A 23,776-nucleotide genomic window follows, 5' to 3' on the forward strand; every position below is an offset into this window, starting at 1 on the left:
ATAATTTGTTTTTTTTGTACGCTGTATTGGCGTTTGTTTTTGTTGTTTCGTTATTTTTCCTGTTATAGTTGATGTGTTTCCCTCGGTTTTATTATGTAACCCGGATTTGTCTTCTTTCAATCAATTTAGGACTTTTGTACATCAGTGTACTACGGTGCCTTTATTTGAGTATTGTTTTGGAAACTCAACATGTACTACCCTGTAGAAAATCATGGATAATATAGCTCTGTTCTATGTTCCTTGGAATTTCAACCAAAAAGTCAGAATGGACCTTCCTTCGTTGTATTGGATACCTAAACTACATATTATTGTATCTTTACAAAATATGTTATATTGCTGGATCTGCCAAGTTCTCAACGAAACCTATTTCCAAGTAATTAACACCAATTTGTTGTGTTCATAGAGTGTCTTTATGCCATTTTGTTTTTCTTTGTTGGCATAATTGATTGTTTTTATATAATCGTGATGAAGATTACAACATACTGTTGACTGTTGTATCCAAAATTTTGATTTTTTACCAATGTGTCTGCTTATTTTACTCACACATTTATGTCAATATGACAGAATTATGAGACTGTCATTCAAGTGAGAGGTTAAGCTAACTCTAAAACCAGAACTAGTTGTCAGTAACTGCGAGTACTCCCAGGCCCTTACTTTTCATCTAATATGTATAGTTTGATCTTTCGTTGTGCTGTTACATCACTGTTCCAGGTTTGGAGAGGGTTGAGCGTTCACAAACATTTTTAATCCCGACACATTATGTATGTGCCTGTACAAAGTCAGGAGACTGTAGTTTAGTGATTGTAGTTAGTTTATGTATGTTTTAGTAAATAGTTTTGTTTTTCATTAGACCGTTGTTTTCTTAATTGAATTGTTTCATATTTTTATTTCGGGCCTTTTATAAACGACTATGCGGTATGGTTTTTCTCATTGTTGAAGTCTGTATGGTTCCTTATACTTGCCAAAATCAACTTCATTTGAACTTTGGTGGATACATGTAGTTGTCACTCGGGCAATAACACCACATCTTATCTTAAAATCTATGACAGAAGAATTGATTCCAGCATGAGTTAAATACTGGTCTAATACAAAGATAAGTGTTTTCTGCTGAAAAAAGCATTCTTTTGTCATGTCTCTACTTGGATTATTCACAGACAAGCTAAAACCAGCAGCCCTTTCCGAAGCATGTATAAATTCATGCAAAAAAATATGATTTCAAGAAGGAGAAGGAAATCATTTACAGATGCAATTCACTATCTGTATCTAAAAAAAATACATATAACATAAAATATCTTAGCTATATTCTTTCAAATAAAAGCAAGGAATATGATTCATCTTTCCAAATATTGGAAACAGATCTATAACACTTGTCCGAGTGAAATATAACAATTGATATCAAAACTAATGTTATCATTTTTTTATTATTTTAAAATCCTAAAAATGAAAATGTCAGATGAAAGCCAAGGATTTCATGTAACAAGCTAAAACACACAACTAATTACAATCACATTACCATAAAGCTATGAATCAATGTAACTCTTTTCTGTAAATATCTTTAGATTTGAAACTTTGAAGGACTATACAAATTGAAGTAGCTTGCATCAATAAATACTTCAATTTAAAATTATGATTTGATGTTGTAAATGATCAATATATTGTACTCTGAAAATCCAATAGAAACAGAAAACACATTTACAGTTATTTAAATAGAGTAGCTTACATTTTATATTTTTTGTCCAAACTGATGTCTACAGGTGCGAAACTACAAATAAAACAATAACTGTAAAGAATGACTGATTTTCTAAGCAAACAGTGTGTTGTTTGTTATTCATAACTTGTTTTTATACCATATAAATACAGTAAAACATTCTATAAACTTTGAACTTTATCTGTTCTTACTAGTCATGGGAAAATACTATCCTAATCATTCGTTATACATAATTTATATTTAAACAACTTCAAATCAAAGAATATCAGTTACACAAACCAGACATTATCACTAATAGTTTCAAAATATTATATCTAGTATTTGAGAGATCAAATACAAAGCATCATAATAATAAGTTGTAATGATCACAAGTACATAATATCAATAACCTATTCAAAGTAACAATGTAAAGTTTTAGAAACAAACTGACAAAATCTATAAAGGCTGTTCCAACAGTCATAGAAGCATTTGTAACTTCATCTACAGATAAAGAACTGTTTTACTAACAAGTTGGGAGTTAATACCTTAATAATGCAGTAACATAAAATGTCATTTGGAAAAACTTTGGAATAATTTTGCACTTATAAATCTTAACTAAAAAAAGAGTTATCGTGTATAAGTCAGGACACCAAATCCCTATATGAACTTGAAATAACCTAAATGCCAAGGAAAATCTTTTAACATTGTTTTTCATCTGAAAATAACAGTGAAACCTACAACACATATCCTAATCCCACACCTCACTGTAAGTTCAACACAGTATGTAGCACCATTTTGAGCAGAATGTAATATATTGCTAAATGTCAATCTGTGCATAGAGCACAACAGATAAAAGAAAATATAGAATGTAATTCAAGAGAAGAGATCTTACAGATAATATCATTACTTGTCTTGAAAATTTACACAATCAGATGGCACATCAAAATATTTGATACAAAACTTGGCATGAAATAATGCACTAATGGGAATACTGCTACAGATGAACTGAATAGCAATTTTGATAAATATATAGACCCAGTGAGAACAATCAGTACACATATCAGAAGTTTTCTTCAATAATTAATGTGTCATATCTGTTAAAATATCACACATCTTGAGCGCATGTAAACTTTTATGATTTCCTCACAGTGCTAAAGACAATGTTAGGAAAACGAAAGGGCAAGACTAATAAGTAAAAAGTTATTCCAACATTAAAACAGCATGTGCTCTCATTACCATAATATTTACCAGTAGGGGTATTTTACATTGTCACTTAAATGTCAGGTTCTCTTTACTATTTTTATTGGTGTTATTTTTCACAAATCACATCTTACAAAATTTTTAATACCACATACCTGCCAACTTTTCAAAATGCCAATGGGAGTTGTACATGCAAGATGGCTCTTACAGTTCTACAAAACCCTTCAAGTGGTACTTGATTATATTTTGTTTTACTCTTTATACTTTAAATGCCTGTAGCCATTGTAAACATTAATAGTTTTGATTGAAATTGTGGACAAAATTGCTCTTTTAAAATTTCAATTTGAGAGCCTCCATGGGGAAGTCCACCACAAGCAGTGACAGTTGGCATGTATGATACCATATTTTGTTAAAATGTTTAAACACTAAGCAGTAATTTGGTCTTTTAAAGCTGCTACCCTATAACTTTTACAGGAAAAATATGCCAATACAAACACTAATTTATTGAGAGAATGTAAAGTGCATCACCTATTTAGCTCAATATCCCATATGTCTAAATGGAACAGCCTTTAATATTTAATACATTTAAATGGAACAGCCTTTACTATCCAATCTATCTAAATTGAACAGCCTTCAGTATCCAATATGCCTAAATGGAACAGCCTAAGTACTAATTCATCTTCAAATCTAACAGATTAAAACAAAACACATATCCTAAATGAAACAGATTATTTAAACAGAGACAGATAATAAATACAATTGCATATTAATATTTATGAAACAAAGAAAGATTAAAATGCACAAAATCTTCAGTTGTTTGTATTAAACTGCACACAATTTTACAACAATGCAAATCTAGTAAACTCAATTTTATTTACAAAAAAATATCTCTATCTCCTCAGAAATATAATGGCTTTCAAAACTCTGATGACTTCAGTCTCTTTCAATTTAAGAGATTCAATGTATTTTGCTACTTCAAATAAACAATTATAAAGCAACGTTTCTTATTAAAAATAAACATAAAATCGTTGTCAATAAATCATATATTTTAAGTCAGATGTAACATATGAATAAGATTAGTCCAAAAGTAAATATTATTGTGTTAGATAACTAATTCAAATTTCAAATGTGTTACTGTCAATTTTCTAGCATTCATTGATCTTAGACTTATAGCAATAAATTAAGTTGAAAAAAAACATCTCCAAATATTACATTTTGATTGCTTGTAAAAGGGTAAAAAAATTAACAAATAATCAGTATAACTTAAAATACATTTTTTGTTTTGATGCACAAAAAACATTGCACTTGGGTCTGCCAGCAGATATTTGATTTTACAGAATCTCAGTCCAAGTTCAAATGTTTATTTGACACCATGTTCATGTCATTTTCTGGAAGTGGGTGCTCCAATTCTTCCAGTCATATCATGTAAAAATGTTAAAAATCTTTTACACAATTGGATTATTTGAAGTTAACTATAATGGACACAGATAAAACATTAAAAGAAGTCAAAGTCATATTGTATTTTGACTTTGGTGCCTATTTATTCTATATCCTAGGACTATATTCTGACTTTGGTGCCTTTTTATTCTTTATCCTAGGACTATATTCTGACTTTGTTGCCTATTTATCCTATATCCTAGGACTATATTTTGACTTTGGTGCCTATTTATCCTATATCCTAGGACTATATTCTGACTTTGTTGCCTATTTATCCCATATCCTAGGACTATATTCTGACTTTGTTGCCTATTTATCCTATATCCTAGGACTATATTTTGACTTTGGTGCCTATTTATCCTATATCCTAGGACTATATTCTGACTTTGGTGCCTGTTTATCCCATATCCTAGGACTATATTTTGACTTTGGTGCCTGTTTATCCTATATCCTAGGACTATATTTTGACTTTGGTGCCTATTTATCCTATATCCTAGGACTATATTTTGACTTTGGTGCCTATTTATCCTATATCCTAGGACTATATTTTGACTTTGGTGCCTATTTATCCTATATCCTAGGACTATATTTTGACTTTGGTGCCTGTTTATCCTATATCCTAGGACTATATTTGACTTTGGTGCCTGTTTATCCTTTATCCTAGGACTATATTCTGACTTTGGTGCCTATTTATCCTATATCCTAGGACTATATTCTGACTATGGTGCCTGTTTATCCTATATTCTAGGACTATATTTTGACTTTGGTGCCTGTTTATCCTATATCCTAGGACTATATTTTGACTTTGGTGCCTATTTATCCTATATCCTAGGACTATATTTTGACTTTGGTGCCTATTTATCCTATATCCTAGGACTATATTTTGACTTTGGTGCCTGTTTATCCTATATCCTAGGACTATATTTGACTTTGGTGCCTGTTTATCCTTTATCCTAGGACTATATTCTGACTTTGGTGCCTATTTATCCTATATCCTAGGACTATATTCTGACTATGGTGCCTGTTTATCCTATATTCTAGAAGTATATTTTGACTTTGGTGCCTGTTTATCCTATATCCTAGGACTATATTTGACTTTGGTGCCTGTTTATCCTATATCCTAGGACTATATTTGACTTTGGTGCCTGTTTATCATATATCCTAGGACTATATTTGACTTTGGTGCCTGTTTATCCTATATCCTATGATTATATTTTGGATTTCATATTGTTTTTATAATCCTGTATTTTTGGTTGCTGTCTAATAATTAAAATTATAAAGTAAAACTCGAAATTGTTCCCATGTCATGCATGAAATATATTTGAAACTCATCAGCCCAACACAGCATGCACTAGGTAATAAGGACAGTGCTGTATCATGCCATGATACATATTGGTCTTTGTAACATCATATGCTACACCAAACAAATATTGATTGATCTAGGAAAAAGAGGGGGAAATAGTGACATTGCTCATCAATAAATTTAATTGTAGGCAAGACAAAAGACAATTTTATAACAATAAATCTTTTAAACAAAAGAAAAATAGACTGATTATATCAAAATACTGTTCAGTCTAAGTTTACAATTTGCACTGCAGTCTACCAATTTTAGCACTAGATTGTTTATTTTATTTGCTTCATACTATTGGTATAAAAAAAGAGACTATGATAAGGTATGGATACTTTCTGTATCCATCCAAAAAAGGGAGAGTCTTATAAGTTAAATAACAGATAAATGAGAAAAGAAATGAGAAATAAAATGGCTATACAGAGTTTTTAGATGTTTCTGAATTAAAATCAATTTGTAAATAAGTTAATTTAATGTTATTAAGTGATTAAAAATCTGTATGAAATTTGGCACCAAAGGATGTTTTACAAACTATCCTTCTAAAATGTAATGCCCACAGTAAATGCCATATATCACTTTTTCAACCAAGGCATTCAATATTATAACTAGAGATTGCGTAAAAACTCAGTGGATGTAAAGAATTCCCTTAACAAATAACAAACAAAACAAAACCAATAATAAAATTCATAAAAACAAAACACTATTGCACATGAAAATGAGATTAAAGCTTGTAATAAAAATAGTAATAAACGGAAGCTCAAGGCTTTTAAATAATTTATACATAAAGTTCATAACTAGCAGTAAAAAAAAACCATGAGACAACTTTCCACTAAATCCTCAGGATCCTTTCTATCATAGTACTATTGATTGTTTTAAAAGTTATGATAAGGGCAAAAGCATTTCTTGATAACCTCTTCATGTATGGCATGAATTAAAATGTGTTCCCTTCTTGGAATCTAAAAATAGCAGTCACTTGAAATTAACAACATGCAATGTGCTAAAGAGTTAGCTTTGAAATTTACAAATTAATCACTGTTGAATACAAATCTATTTTCTAAAGAATTGAAAAAATTGAATTTCCATTAAACATTTTTATTTTCTTTTAAAAAGTACATCATAAAATGATGACTCCCCACCCTGCAAATATTTCTTCCATTAAAATGTTTTCAGAAGAAAAAAAAGTTGAAATTTATCTGTCTTTTCAATTTGATCAAAATTGAAACTTACATGATGGCTTGAAGTCAACAGCAGTATGCAGTGTTTATAAAACATATATTATTGCAAAAATGGCTGGTGATGGTAACTGGTCTTTGTCAATAAATAAAGTTTTTAGTTATGAAAATATCATTTAAAATGGGAGACAAATCTTAAGGTTTTTCTATTAAAATGGATGTGGGTCAGTACTACCAAAATGTTAACAATCTGTTTTGAAATAAAAATTTGCATACATTAAATAGACATACAACCCTTAATCAATAACAACCAATGTCTTAAAATAAAACTTGTCCTCAAATCCTCCAATAATACCACATACATTTGAATAGCTTTAAGTGAATAAAAAATGATAAAAAAAGCGTTTTAAGCAGAATTTGATATAAACTCAATAGTCTGATAGATTAAAATAGTGATTTAATTCATAGATCTTTGGTATCACATCACATGTAAAGGGACATATTTATTTAATGGAACAATTTAATTCAATGATCATAATTGGATTTAGGATTTCATAATGATGAATTAAGTTTTATGAGCACAAAGACTAGTTTCTTACTGACATAGAAATATAAAGATTTAACATGATTAGTTTAAAATATATGTATAAAAAAACAAAAACTAAGATTTTCCTTAAAAATAAAAGGTCTGCAGCATATCTAAAAATGTTTATAAAACATTAAAATAGAGCAGAAAAAGGATTCAATGTTTATCATGATTATGCTTGAATAATGTGAGACCAGGATACAAATAAATGCCTGAACTTTTAGTGTTTATTGTGCCAAGTTTGATACATTATTATTAAATTTCTAATTATCCAATGTAAGTAAAAGGATACACCATTTCAAAAATTTCAAAAAAATAGTAAAACATTCAAACATTATTTTGAAACAAGTTCAGAAATACACTAGATAAAGAGTTTTTGAATGTGATAGTTTTAAAAGTGTACAATAAATATTTCAAAAGCACCAGGAATATAATATTTTCATGAAATTCATTTCATATAAAACAAATAGTAGAGATTTAAACTAAAAATGTTCAATATTAACATTATATTGAACATTATTGCACATAGGTAAACACACTGTTATGTAAAACACATGACAGCTAACAAAGCACTGAGATCTAAAACTGTACACATATATTGGTCACTGTACATATATACACACAATTTATTAACACTATACATGTGTGTGTCATACATCAGTCTCAGGCTTACTAGCCAATTTGGCTTCTTTATGAATCATGTCACACTTCTCAAGCTCCTACAAAAATAAAATAGAAGTAATAATGTGTTTGTATTTACAATCTCATAATTAATAGTAAAACCATTAAAATTACAGACATACATAATGAAATAGTTTCTGGTCTGGTCAAATACCATTCACTTATTAAAATAGAAAAACAAAGGATATGTTCATGCACAGCAAAAAACACACAAAATACAAAGAAACAGCTCTTTCCTTGCTGTTCTACATATCAAAGTATGTTTCAAAAATTTTCTTGTTTTTTTATATAGATTAGACCGTTGGTTTTCCCGTTTGAATGGTTTTACACTAGTAATTTTAGGGCCCTTTATAGCTTGTTGTTCGGTGTGAGCCAAGGCTCAGTGTTGAAGGCCGTACATTGACCTATAATGGTTCACTTTTTTTTTTTTTTTATTTGGATGGAGAGTTGTCTCATTGGCACTCACACCACATCTTCCTTTATCTAATCAGTTTATCCTTGTATCTTAATCATAATTTAAAGTTAGTCTTAACACCTTATGATGTTCATAAAATTATATGAATAAAAAGTAAATACTCCTTAATGTAAATGATTACCATACCTTTTTATTTTCCTGTGTTAATTTCTCTAGTTGATTGGTATGATGAGTTTGTAAGCTGCTCATTTGCTTTCCTTGTTTAATTTTCTGTCTTTTTATTTCATCTATAAACTTCTTCATGTTATTTTCATTCAGTTCTTTTATTCTCCTTTAATATAATATTATATGCTCAGTTGTTGTATAAAATGTATTACTAACAAAGATGATTTTTTTCAAGACGATTACTAACAGGTCTTATAAGTTTAAGATATAAATCTAAAATTCATGTATTTCATGTTTATTCAAGAGTATATCATTAATGTAATTTGATAAAAGCATGACTTAATGGGATTTTTGTTATGTTAACACTGTACAACTGATATTTGAAACCTGCAGAAGGCAATAAAATTGTATTTGTCAACAAGTTCTCATACCAAAAGCTTAAGAATAATCCTTCACATTTCTGAAAGACTATAATATACCTGGAGATGTACCATAGAATGAGAGTGGAAGACCATGAATGACACATGGGGAGCAGTAGAAAAGATCACCAAAGTGAAAGTATATGTCAAAAAGTTTCAGTGCAATTGGTCACTTTCATCATTTTTATCAAGAATTATAACATGGACCATAAAATCTAATTTACAAAATAATTATAAATGCTAGAATATGTTTTCCCCTATATGAATTTCAACTTTTCTTACCTTTCTCTTTCCATCTTGTTTTTGATTGTTTTATCATTCTGTACTGCCTTGCTTGATTCCATTGACTGTTTCACTTGTATAGCCTTCAGTTCTTTCTCTTCCCTAACAAAATAGACTTTTTTTTAATGAGACATTTCCATTCTCCAAATTCTGAAAACTGTTAATATTTATATTCGCATTGATTCTTGCTCTTTGAAATTTTTCTTTAGCTATTATATTTTTTTGCTTATAATGCACAAAAAAAAAGGTCAAAGTCCTCATTTTGGGGAAATAACTTCTATAAGGAGTTGACTAGATCACTAGACAAATAGACTACCTACCCAAAGAATGTTTGTAGCCAAGTTTGTTCAATTTGGCTTCGAAATTTCAGAAAACTAGAGGCTCTAAAGAGCCTGTGTCGCTCACCTTGGTCTATGTGAATATTACACAAAGGAAGCAGATGGATTCATGACAAAAATGTGTTTTGGTGATGGTGATGTGTTTGTGAATCTTACTTTACTAAACAGTCTTGCTGCTTACAATCATCTCTATCTATAATGAACTTGGCCCAGTAGTTTCAGGGGAAAATGTTAATAAAAATTTACAAATTTTATGAAAATTGTTAAAAATTGACTATAAAGGACTATTACTCTTTAGGGGGTCAATTGACCATTTCGGTCATGTTAACTTATTTGTAAATCTTACTTTGATGAACATTATTGCTCTTTACAGTTTATCTTTATCTATAATAATATTCAAGATAATAACCAAAAACAGCAAAATTTCCTTAAAATTACCAATTCAGGGGCAGCAACCCAACAACGGGTTGTCAGATTCATCTGAAAATTGAAGAGCAGATAGTTATTGATCAGATAAACAATTTTACCCCTTGTCAGATTTGCTCTAAATGCATAGGTTTTTGAGTTATAAGCCAAAAACTGCATTTTACCCCTATGTTCTATTTTTAGCTGTGGCGGCCATTTTGATTTGATGGCCGGGTCACTGGACACATTTATTTAACTAGATACCCCAAAGATGATTGTTGCCAAGTTTGGATTAATTTGGCCCAGTAATTTCAGAGTAGAAGATTTTTGTAAAAGATAACTAAGATATACGAAAAATGGTTAAAAATTTACTATAAAAGGCAATAACTCCTAAAGGGGTCATCTGACCATTTCGGTCATGTTGACCTATTTGTAAATCCTACTTTGCTGAACATTATTGCTGTTTACAGTTTATCTTTATCTATAATAATATTCAAGATAATAACCAAAAACAGCAAAATTTCCTTAAAATTACAAATTCAGGGGCAGCAACCCAACAAAGGGTTGTTCGATTTGTCTGAAAATTTCATGGCAGATAGATCTTGACCTGATAAACAATTTTACAACCGAGTCAGATTTGCTCTAAATGCTTTGGTTTTTGAGTTATAAGCCAAAAACTGCATTTTACCCCCATGTTCTATTTTTAGCCGTGGCGGCCATCTTGGTTGGTTGACAGGGTCACGCCACACATTTTTTAAACTAGATACTCTAATGATGATTGTGGCCAAGTTTGGTTTAATTTGGCCCTGTAGTTTCAGAAGAGAAGATTTTTGTAAAAGCTAACGACGATGGACGACGAGGACGGACGACGACGGACGCCAAGTGCTGGGAAAAGCTCACTTGGCCCTTTGGGCCAGGTGAGCTAAAAATGACATCTGATCAGAATGACGACAGACGTCACATGAAATCAATGGCTCACACAGGCCCCAGGTAAGATTAAAGGGAACAAAAATGATTCAAAATAGTCAGAGTTTTCAATTTGGTAAGGACAAGAAAATCCCTCTGCCTGAAGTTTATTTGAAAGAGAAATCTCTTGGTTTGAAGATTTGAGATGGTGATATCTGCATTTATAAAAACAAAGATTTTCTAAACACAAATCCACACCAACTTAGCAAATCAAATATTCTTGAGCTAGAGTGGGCTATGTTTATAGCAGGCCCTTTCAAATATTGGTTCATTTGATGCAATCATTTGTAGACACTTATTTTTTATACAATAATACACATCTAACCAGACAGGATCACAAACGGTTCATTCTTAAATAGCTCAACTATATAATGATTCTTTCCAAAATGACTTTAAAATAAAAAAATAATTTAGTCCTGTAATCAAAACTATACCTCCTATGACTTTCATTGCAGACGGACTAAAGAGTTTCAATTTTTTTATTTATTTTTTAACTTGAAAGCTTTATACAATGTTTTTTGTAATCTGTGTATAAACCAACCTTTCATGTCTAGCTTCTAACTCTTTGATTTGCTCTTGTTTGACATCATCAAACAATTTCTTCAGTAAATCATTCTGTTGAGTTATATGAAGTTTTCTCATTTCGTGTTCTTCATTTAATTGTCTACTACCCATATCAGTCCATTCAGTTGTTTGGTCACATACCAGTTCTGATAACTACAAAATATTATTTCATACAATGCTTGCTTAGGAATGAATCACCAAAATGCATACTTATCTGTACAAATGATTCAACTTGATTTCTTTTACACCACATGAAACATAAAAGATTTTGGAACAGTTTTTGAAATCCATGTAGAATGCATACTTCAAATTATTCAATTACAGAACAAATTATAAGATTATTTGAGGGATCCAGAATTTAAGGTTAACAGGATCTTCGTTTAAAACTGTAGATGTTTTTTGATAACACATAACTTGTACCTTCTTACATAAATTTTGCTAAAAAATGACTAACTTCCAAAGTCTGAAGAAATTTCTCATACAGTTAACTTCTACAAATGTGTAACCTGCTGTTGTTTTTAAAGGATCTTAGTTCATACTGCAGGAAGAGTGAATTACAGAAATTAGGTACCCAATTTCCCTTAAAGCCATCCCACATCACCATACAATAAGCTGGTTTTGGACTTTGTTTAACCCAGCCAAAAATAGCATTTATAATAACAAGACTGTGTCCATCTCACACTATCATTTTCTATGTTCAGTGGACTGTGAAATTGGGTTAAAAACTGTAATTTGGCATTTAAATTAGAAAGATCATATTATAGGAAACATGTGCACTAAGTTTCAAGTTGATTGGACTTCAACTTCATCAAAAGCTAACTTGACCAAAATCTTTAACTTGAAGAGGGACAGAGGATTAGACAGACTGAAGGTCAAATGGACACACAGACAGACTAAAACATAATGCCCCTAGGTGGGGCATAAAAATACTAGGTTTTATTGCAGTTAAGTCTGGTATTCATTTTTTTCTTCTTTTTACATTACCAAACATACCTTTGACTTGTGATCATTCAAAAGAGAAGAAACTTTCCCTTTTTCTTCTAAGCTTGCACTGGAATCCCTGAAAAAGTGAATTTAAAAATTTGCACTGTATTTAATTAATGAAACATAGCATGCAACTAACATATATGTTTATTGTCATTCTATATTTTTTAGCTGCTGATATGATTAATGTGGTTAATTATAATACAGCAGTTATGTCCAACATTAACAAACAAGAATTCTACTGACAATATGGGTCAGCTTATCTGATATATATCCAGAGATGAACCACAAGAGACTTTATTTTACTTATACTTTCCTAATGCATTTAGATAAAGATAAAATTGTTTTTAAATACCTACATCATACAAAATTCATGTGATAATATTGGTTAATGCATGTGTTGTTTGCAGTATAAAACTTCAAGCAATGCTGATGATTATGTGTAGTTGTCTGGAGGAGATAATCTCTAAGAATAGACATTAATAGTAATAAGACCAACATACCCTTTCCTTTTTAACTTTTTCTCTATCGACTTTTCTGTAGCCTGTTTTTCTTTATCATGTTTGATCATCAACGTGTCCACGACCATTGTATGTTGTTTATTCATTACACTTTTTTCTTTTTGGTGCTTCCTTTTTAATAAATCCATTTCTTTTTGTTGTTTTTTAATTAGTTTTATCACAGATTTATCTTTCATAAGTGTTTCTCTGTTGATCAGATTAAAGTTGAGCTCATCCCCTAAAATGATAATAATTTGTTTATATATCATGCCTCAGGTAGAACATAATGGTACAGAAAATGCTGCATTCTACAAAACTTGTTCATCTGTAGTAAATTGTAATGCAGAAAAGCATACTGCTTTAAGACAATTTATTCCTGCAGAAAAGCATCTTGCTTTAAGACAATTTATTCCTGTTATTGAAATGTTGTTAAGGACTGTAGTGTAGTTTTGTAGCCTTGTGTCCTAAACTCTGACAAGTCAAAACATACTGTCAATCCCAGCAGAGTTAAGATTTATTGGAGACATTTCTAACTCAATGGAGTCAAACTGGATTGGTCCAAATCTCAGTTAAGGGGGCTCCTGGGTATAAATGATTTTTTTTTCCTAATATAGGATTTCGCTATATTTTTTCATAAATGAACTTTATCATATACTTGAAAGAAAAATGAAATAAAAAAATGGGGTCACCGTTCATTTAAGCTAAAATCTGCCTCTGGAAGAAGCATACATTTTTGTTAATGTCCTTTTTTTCTGTTGAACTAATAGGAGAAAAAGAGGAAATATCGAAATAAAAAAATAACCTAATATAAGAAATCACTTAAATTTTACAATTATTTAGTTTATGTACAGCTTATTTGAAAACAATAATAAAAATTATAGGTCACCGATGAGTTAAAAAAAATTATTCAAATTTAAGGCCAAAAAATGGCATTTTTGCACCAAAGGGAGATAATTTGGAGCTTTTTAAATTTTTAAAGTCATCTGGGGCCAAACCAAATAATTTTTTTGGGTTGTTTTTTGTACCATATCATAAAGTAGCAACTAATAGTGTAATAAATAAAATTTGTAATGAAAAAATAAAGGTTTAATTTTTTGCTAAAATTTTTGTACTCATGAGCCACCTTAACTCGATTATATTTCGAAGTAAATTTTTAAAGTCATCTGGGGCCAAACCAAATAATTTTTTTGGGTTGTTTTTTGTACCATATCATAAAGTAGCAACTAATAGTGTAATAAATAAAATTTGTAATGAAAAAATAAAGGTTTAATTTTTTGCTAAAATTTTTGTACTCATGAGCCACCTTAACTCGATTATATTTCGAAGTCCACTTGATAAAAAAAAATAACCTCAATTTGGGAATTTTTTGGAAGGATGAGCAAATATCAGTTTGAAATACTTATTCAAATATTAAATCACGTTTTTATAATTCATCAAAATGACTTTCCTTAGTTAGTTCTAGGTCATTTCATTTTTTTTTATAAACAATCAGAATGGCATGTTAACTTTTTGTTTCTAAACAACTCTGTCCATTAACAATCAGTTACACTAACCTTCCTTCCTAGGCTGGCCTAAAGGAGTAAGGGAAATAAGGCCCGTATTTGGCCCAAAAATTACTGCAAATTTAAAAGTTATCATACATATTTTCAAATTACTGAAAAGTATCTAAGGTAAAAAGGTATTCAGAAAAATAAACCAATTTTGGACATTGAACAAGTTACCATGGCAACAAATCATGACGTAATTTGCATATTTTGTAAAATTTTGTGATTTTCCTTACTTTTCATCAAATTTTTTATGTCTATTTTAGATTGAAAAAGTATGTGCGCACCCAAGAAACAACTTTACATCTGGTGATATTTTGTCAATAGTTATAATAAAGCTTATGTTAAATTGTTTTGTTGTTTCTTGGCTGTGCACAATGTTTCCACAACAGAAATAAAGATAGAATACTGCATAAATTTTGTATTTTTCCTCGCTTTTGTGAAAACAGTACATATTATTAGTGTTGGATAATCGGTTGAAATTACCAACCGATTATCTATTACAATTGGTTGACAGCAACCAACCGACTGTCGGTTATAATCGGATCATAATACCTTGTCCTCTTTTTTTAAAGGAAATCATGCATTTAGTCTCATTGTACTTGTCTAATGTGTATATCAATATCATTGCAGAGTTTATATATTCATATTTGATCTTTTGTTTCCTTTTCATATTCTGGTGTACTTACTACTAAATTATAATTCTGGTACTTTTGATAATTATCTATTTAGAAGTTAAGACAATGAATTAATAGGAATCAAGATTCATATTGAACATATTTTATCTCATAATTACAAAATCAGTTACCAACAGTGACACTTATATTTCTAAATTTCAATGGTGTAACTCACAAACAAATTTCAATAACATGCTTAGAATTAGGAAAGATATATAAAGTTTTTTAACTCTTAGAAATTTAAAATTAACAGAAAAAAATAAAACAATACATTTGCATTTTACAGTAAACATGAGTATTAAGCCAATGTCTGTTAATTCGTGTAGAACGCTTTTATTACTTTTGTAATCATTATTTTCTTTCAATTGTGTCATTCGTGCGTTTGAACTTATAATTGCAAGAATGCAGAATTTTTTCATAGTTGAACCATATCTGATGCGTGATTCTTATATTTATAAATGGCGGACAAATTTCGGAAAATTTACACAAGTAAACGATGTTTGGCAAGCAATTTGGGAAGGAATATGACGTTTTTGATGCTACAAATGGATAACACATTAATAAAAGGAAACTTGCAACACGTTCTAATGAAGCAACAAATTATTTTGTCTAAAATCAGAATTATTTGTACACTCTCAAGTAACAAGTACCAGTATTGAAAGAAAGTATTTCATACAAAGTTATTAATCTTAAATACCATTCCATCAATCTGCAAATGCTTTTTGTCACGTTTATAAAATTAAGAAGGAAATTAGTTATTTCTTTAATTATAGGATGTTTGACATTGTTACTGTCATCAACTGATATTTTTTGTTAATATTGTTTGACTGCGCATATGAAATGCAAACAGTAAACAGACCGGAAGTTGATAAGCTCAAAGTCCGGAAACTTTAACGACAATTGATTGAACAAAATCCCAATCGATTATCGACATCGCCAGGCCCAACCAACTGATTTCCGACTTATTCCGATCATAGGAACAACACTACATATTATGACGTAATTGTGACATCATCACATAAGAACCTTAAATGTTTTGCATTTATATTTCTTGACCCTATGCATTTCTAAACATTATGTGCCAATTTGAAAAAGTTATTAAACATTTTATTGTCTTAAGCCAAAACCAGGCCTCAATGCCCTACTCCTTTACACTAGCAGCTTGTATTAGTTCTGGTTCCCCAGTAAACTTACCTTCTTTCCTTGGTTGACCATTGTTTACACTAGCAGCTTGTACTGGTTCCCCAGTAACTTGTCCATTAATATTTGCACTAGAACTAGGCTTGGCTATAGGTCTTGTTATCGGGACATCTGTAATATCCTTAGGACTGATTCCTAACTGGGTCAGTTGACTTGTCACCATGTCTTGTTTACTTTTGGGATTCATCAAATCAACAACAAAAGCTAAAATAAGTTTGAAAATTTAGGTTAATTGTTCTTCTAAATTATGTTACCTCATTTTAATGTTTAAGCTTAGAAAATTACCAACCAAGAAAAGTTAGAATGTATTCAATTGATAGAAGTCAGACAATGAAATTGTTTGTTAGCACTGAAGGGTAAAGCTTGTTCTCCATTAAGATTGTGAATGTAAAACTGGACATTGTAAGCAAATAGGCATATTTAGACAGTATTTGCTCCCTTTTTTTCTATAATTGTAAAGAGGAAATAGAGATTTACACCTAATGTACTACTTTTCGTACACATTATGTGATTTTCAATCAAATGATTTTAACAACAATTAAAGAACATTAGTGAGCGCACTCACATACCCCTTGTCCCTACATTGTCACTGGAGAAATAAAAAAACTGTAAGAAAAAAAAAGTTATAAGAAAAATAAATTAAATGATCAATCAAAATTTATTGTCGATATGCATATCTACATAGTATGTCCTTATTATCTACAAAGTTTCATGATTTCTGTTGTGTGGTTTCAGAGGAGTTGCGATGATAAACTGTTGCAGAGGGGTATTGAAACAAATAAGTTCAAAGGAGTGAATCATAACTTTACTTAGATATGTACATCTACATAGTATGTCCGTATTATCCACAAAATTTCATGAAATTCTGTTGTGTGGTTTCAGAGGAGTTGCGATGACAAGCTGTTACAGTGGTATGTTCAAGCAAATAAGTTCAAAGGGGCGTAACTCCTAGTAAAAAATTTAATCATAATTTCCTTTCTGTATGCACATCTACATAGTATGTCCTTAATATCTAAAAAGGTTTCATGAATTTCTGTTGTGTGGTTTGAGAGGAGTTGCGATGAAACGAAACAGGACTGACGGTCTGATGGATGGACAGACAAACAGACAGACGGGTCAAAAACATTATACACACAGCAACTTCTTTGCATGGAGTATAATTATGGTATTACAAATATACATTATTTTATAAATGTATATGCTATTACATGTACTAAATTTCTTGACATGTGTAAGGGTACCTACATCTACTAAATGTTTACTCATCTACAATATTTGTGTGCACCATTTCAGTTTCTAGGATTACATGTGTAAGGATACCTACATCTACTAAATGTTTACTCATCTGCAATATTTGTGTGCACCATTTCAGTTTCTAGGATTACATGTTTATGAATCCATTGAACAGTTTCAATCACTTGAAAGGGACTTTTTTAAGTACTTACTTTCCTTTTCCTCTGGAACATATGTATTGAGTATAATTCTACAGAATACAGTAGGTAGTGATAATGGAAAGTTTCCTTCCGTCCTCAGTGATATGTACCTGTAACCTACAATCATTTACATCAAATTATATAACTTCATTTAAAAGTATATACTGCTACCCACATTTTTGTAAGGGTTCCACGGAACCCAGTGTCTCACCTTCTTTTGCTGTTAATCACGTACTCAACAAAAATGAGCAAACAAAATTCATAAAAATATTCCTCTTGATCATGTCGACACTATCTTTTGATTGTAAGAAGCTTCTGTCCAAGTTTGTTAAAAATACAGGATAGTTTATGAATCTAATAAATATTTTAAAAAAAACTTTAACTGCAGACTGAATGTAATGTTAACTAGATACTATCTTATAATCATAAAAAAGCTTATGTCCCAAGTTCTGTACGAATCCAAGATATTCTAAGAAAGTTATTAAAATCTTAATTTTTTTTACCACAGAGTGAATGTGATGTTTCTGCAGAAAAACTAACACCATTTATAAGTATAATACAGAAAAACTGGATTTTTATTTTACAAAATTTACTTTTGGATACTATCTTATAATCATAAACAAGCTTCTGTCTCAGTTTGGTAAAAATTCAGGATAGTTTTAAGAAGGAATTAAAATTTCAAAAACTTCAGAATATTTGTGGATGCCGGTCAGAATGTAGGATCACTATGTCTTGTTTTTTTGACAAAAGTTGAATTTTTCAGTATTAAAAGATCATTTGGTGATTTTGTTATTTGAGAATCAATCTAGAAAAGCAATTTTCTGATTATTCTAACTAGATAGAACTGTATTTGAATTTAACAAATAACAGAATACAGCAACCTGTATCTAAACAAAGAATAAAAATTTACCTGCTTGTAAGCCATCTAATGGAAGAATTCGCTGTCCTATTAATTTACCCGTTTCTTCATAAACAGCAATTCTTAATACTGCAAGATCTGGAAGAACTACCTGCAAATAAATTCAGAATTGTAAATATTGTCAGAAATCAGATATAAAAAGTGTATCATTTTCATCATATTAATTATGTTTATAATTTATTTTCAATTTAAAGAAGGCACTTTAACAGTGAATCCCAACTTTTTAAGTGCCTTTATGTTGCAAAATTATACCTAACACATCTGTACTAGAGTAAAGGTGAAGCAAGAACTACATTGTGTACACCTGAAAATAACTCACAAACTATTATATGTTAATTTCATTCATTCGTAAATTTGCATACTTATAGTAAATCATTTAGTGTAAATGTATTACACACTCAATCTAAAATGCTGTATGAAAAGTTAATCAAATTTGATATTCCTAGTAATTTAGTGAAGAAAAACAGACAAGCTGACTATGGGGTATGGGCTTTGCTCATTGTTGAAGGCCATACAGTGACCTATAATTGTTAATGTTTGTGTCATTTTGGTCTTTTGTAGATAGTTGTCTCATTGGCAATCATACCACATCTTCTTTTTTTCTATTTTCACTTAAAATATTGCACAAACCTTTCTAAAGACAAATGGATCCTCATTATATACAGGATTTAATCCATTGGCCGGAACAACCTTGGTACGGAATTCTTTACGGATAGTGTCTGTAGGTAAACCATACATATCAACTTCAACATAAGTTCCAATCTTTTTATCAGACAAAAACTGGCCAGAAATAACCTGTTAAGAAAATGTATAAGTATATTTTTAGGAAAACATTCACCAAAGATGCTTACTATATATAATATGTACAAAAATTATAGATAAAAAATAATCAACAAGTCTTAGCCATCTATCATGAAATTTAAAACAAAATTTGCATGGTACATCTGTTATGTCTGGATATTCAATCTCATCAAACTTATGTTAAAACTTTGAGTATTGTTTCATTGAATGTAAAAAGTATTACTGTAAAAAGCTTGGCATACCATACAACTATAGTTTAAAAACATCATAATTTCATCTGTTATGTCAAGATACCCAATCTCATCAAACTTATGTTAAAACTTTGAGTATTATTTCATTGAATGTAAAAAGAATAATTACTGTAAAAAGCTTGGCATACCATACAACTATAGTGTAAAAACATCATAATTTTGTGTAGGTAATTGAGATTCTGGAGAAAGTTATTCATTACATGTATTTGGTAATGATGTATAGAAGATTAAGTAAGAAGTCAAACAGGGTCAATGGCAGTATATTTTATTTGAAATAAATAGGGAATGTGTCAATGGGACACAGATGATAATAATATTATTTATTTAGGTAAAGGCAATATATACAATTACATAATACAACTTTAATATATCAATGGTTGTTACATATATGTACCACTAATGCCTCAACCCAAGGATGACCCATGATAGCAAACAAGCTTATTTCTAATGGGGACCTTTTAGTCTTGATAACAAAATACATAGGTATCAATCAATTTTACAGCAATAAATAGTATCCATGAATCACAGTTAAAATATTTGTATTAAAATAATCGAATAAAATATCAAATCTGAATCTGACATTGACCTGAGTTTACTGATAAGGCATTTTTACATCATATTTAAAATTTAGTTTTGAATTCACATGAATACCCTTTACATAATCTGGCAAAACATTCCAGTTTTCAAAACCACTAAAACAGAAACAAGAAGATTCTACACCTTTGACATTTGGAACATAAAAATTGTACGCAGTTGTTCTAGTATTCCTATGAGGCAAACTGAAGTGAAAAATTCATCATTTTTTCCATTTGTAATGGAGAATATAATTCAAGAACTGTAAAAGAGACGCCACCAATATTTAAACTTGATCTGTGTTTTGTGGTATTAGCATTGTGTATAAATTTCATAATATTTGTTAGAGGCAAACTAAAGTCAGAGAATGGAAAATAATTTTTAGAGGTATGAATGTACAGTTGGACAAAGGTAAAATATTTTCCTTTTAACCAAATTTACCTGAACTGAACAATGCGCAGGAATTATTCCATCAACTGGACTTTCTGAGAAAGGGTCAAAGGTTCTGTCTGGTCGTCTCATAAAATCTGGCTTCAATAAATAACTGAAAAAGATTGTATTTTTTTCAAGCATACTGTAAAAACAGTTTACAATTAGAAAGTAAAGCATTTTCACTGATGTCATATCAAGGAATGAAAATGTTTAAATATAATAATTTAATGTATAGAGTAACAATTCATAGTAAAATTTTCTTTGTACAATGAGTGTGGTAAAATTTTAAACTAGGCTAACACAAAAGGCTGCCTCATGCAGCAAGAAAAATTTAATGGCTGAATTTCAAAACAGACATTTTTTGTGTCTTTGTAGATAGATACTAACAGCCACTTACACATTACAAGTCACCATTAATAAGCTAGCTGACATGTTGAGCAGCGATAGACAAATGTGTGATAAAATATATTAAAGTTCATTAAACCTATTGAATTTTCTGAAAACTAAGATAAAAGATTTCAGACAGATCCAAAAAATTCTAACATTTTACAACTCATGCTAACGTCAGATGGACAGAAAAGGGGAATGTTACATCACCACCACTCTAAGAGTAGGTGTATGAAATTAAATTTGGAAAAAAGCAAAATGATTTTTCTGAACATAATATACTTTGTAGTTCAATGCCCTAAGTTACAGCGCAAGATTGGAGGATTTCAATACATGGCAATCAAATTAATTCGTTCATAGTGTGTTACATTTACAATTTTTGTTTGAGTTAAGGCTTCCAATTGATATTTTATCGTGTGTTTTTCTATGTTGTGGTGTTATACTATTATTTCAGAAAAAGGGAGAAGATTTGGAACCATTAAAACTTTTAATCCCACTGCAAATGTTTGCACCTGTCCTAAGTCAGGAATCTGATGTACAGTAGTTGTCGTTTGTTTATGTAACTTATACATGTTTCTCGTTTCTCAATTTTTTATATAGATTAGACAGATGGTTTTCCTGTTTGAATGGTTTTACACTTGTAATTTTAGGGCCCTTTATAGCTTGTTGTTCGGTGTGAGCCAAGCCTCCTTGTTGAAGGCTGTACATTGACCTATAATGGTTTACTTGTATTAATTTTTATTTAGATGGAGAGTTGTCTCATTGGCACTCATACCACATCTTCCTATATCTATAAACACATTTTGTTAAGTACTTTAAGCCTGATTTCAGTATGTGAAACCAATTCTTGTTGTATTATTGTTAAATTTTTATCTTTGTTTTTATCATTTCAATATTCAGTCTTTGGACAATTGTGTACCTTTTGTTTAATTATCTGATAGGGATTAAAGATTGAAGTTATAGAGAACAACAGAACCAGACAGAAGATTAAGGATTGAGGTTTTAGAGAACAACAAAACCACACAGAAGATTTTTTTGTCTTACCCACAGTTGCCATTATATTCAAATTTTCCCTGATTAAGTTGCATGGCTAAATCTGGAGTCTGGAAATTGAGAGCTACCATCTGACAACCAGCATTCCAAAATATCTGAAAATTTATAATCTATAATATAAACACCTAAAACTTCAATAATTTCTCACCAATTTATGGGTCAAATTAATGCATCCCATTTGCAGAATATATCTATAGGTTTCATCTATCAAGATATAAATGAGATGCGTCTAATTTTTTTCTATTTTATTTTCTTAAATCTACCTCTGAAAACAAATCCCCTGGCAGGAGAAAATTTGTAATATTTCATATTTTAAATTGTGTTTCAAAAACATATAGAGCCTATATGTAATCAAGAATATCCAAGCAACCTACATGTTGTTCAAGTGAATTAAATGTCATTCATAATAAAATTGAGAAAGGAAATGGGGAATGTGTCAAAGCGACAACAACCCAATTATAGAGCAGACAACAGCCTGCATAAATAAAATTCCAACTTTGGAGAAAATATCTGAAATTTCTTTCCAGCCCAAGATCATTTTAAAAAAACTTGAATACTTTAAATTCAGAAATTATTGCAAGGTTTTAATTGTTGCTAATAATGCAAGTTGTTAAAGCAATAATTAAACTTGCATTTTGTAATATTTTATCTGAACTAAGCAGAATTTTCCTCAAAATCTTAAAAATTAAAATCGCATTTTAGTTTTTAAAAAGACACAGTGGCAATAATAAACGCATGCAAACATTTCTGAATTTACAGTATAAAAAAAAAACATGCAAAAAAGGTCATCATTATGGAATTTAAAACATGGTGTGCTATATAAATAAGCCAAAATATACAGTACTGCACCTTTTAATAGGATTTGTGTAATGATTAAAAAGTTTATGGTCATATTGATAATATGAATAAAATAATAAGTTATATGACCTTTTTTTATTACAAAATGACTATTTCATATAGTTCTGTAACAGTTGTGGATTTATATTGTTTGATATAATGCCAACAATTTTTTCCTCTGTTGTCAAATTGAATATAATTTTTCTGTACAGTTTCATATAACTTTGAATTGATATCAGGTAAGTAGTGACTTTTTTCAGATTGTTGAATGTTCAAATTTTCCATACTTTTTTCTAAGTTGTAAATTTAAGCATGTGGGGTATATCTACAGTCAGAGATCAAAAGTATTTCACCACTCAACAATTCTACTATGCATGTGTATTCATAAAACAGATGGTCTGATTAGGATTAAATTTTGACCGTTCAACTCATAAATTTACTGTCTTTTTGTAATAAAGTTATGCAATGCTACTGTTTACAAATGTGGCACATTCTTCTGTTATGTGAAAATAACACTACA

At 30.1% G+C, this 23,776-nt stretch overlaps 1 protein-coding gene across 4 annotated transcripts in view; it reads right to left on the reverse strand.

Annotated features, from left to right (window-relative positions):
* Window positions 1–7,803: 7,803 nt before the first annotated feature.
* Window positions 7,804–23,776, reverse strand: part of LOC134711966 (1-phosphatidylinositol 4,5-bisphosphate phosphodiesterase beta-4-like) — an 88,258-nt gene continuing 72,285 nt past the window's right edge. Inside the window, exons 23-34 of one of the 4 annotated variants that reach the window (XM_063573026.1) lie at window positions 22,411–22,514; window positions 20,989–21,091; window positions 19,553–19,717; window positions 18,914–19,013; window positions 18,016–18,120; window positions 16,565–16,774; window positions 13,153–13,387; window positions 12,659–12,725; window positions 11,643–11,818; window positions 9,393–9,494; window positions 8,713–8,857; window positions 7,804–8,149 (exon numbers count right to left, since the gene is read on the reverse strand). In XM_063573026.1, coding sequence (XP_063429096.1) covers window positions 8,081–8,149; window positions 8,713–8,857; window positions 9,393–9,494; window positions 11,643–11,818; window positions 12,659–12,725; window positions 13,153–13,387; window positions 16,565–16,774; window positions 18,016–18,120; window positions 18,914–19,013; window positions 19,553–19,717; window positions 20,989–21,091; window positions 22,411–22,514 — 1,581 coding nt within the window. In that variant the 3' untranslated portion in view covers window positions 7,804–8,080. The remainder of the gene's footprint in view (window positions 8,150–8,712; window positions 8,858–9,392; window positions 9,495–11,642; window positions 11,819–12,658; window positions 12,726–13,152; window positions 13,388–16,564; window positions 16,775–18,015; window positions 18,121–18,913; window positions 19,014–19,552; window positions 19,718–20,988; window positions 21,092–22,410; window positions 22,515–23,776) is intronic. The other 3 variants (XM_063573027.1, XM_063573025.1, XM_063573028.1) reach the window with 3 other exon arrangements.

Source organism: Mytilus trossulus, chromosome 3 (assembly GCF_036588685.1).
Source record: "Mytilus trossulus isolate FHL-02 chromosome 3, PNRI_Mtr1.1.1.hap1, whole genome shotgun sequence".
In the NCBI taxonomy this organism is placed as follows: domain Eukaryota; kingdom Metazoa; phylum Mollusca; class Bivalvia; order Mytilida; family Mytilidae; genus Mytilus; species Mytilus trossulus.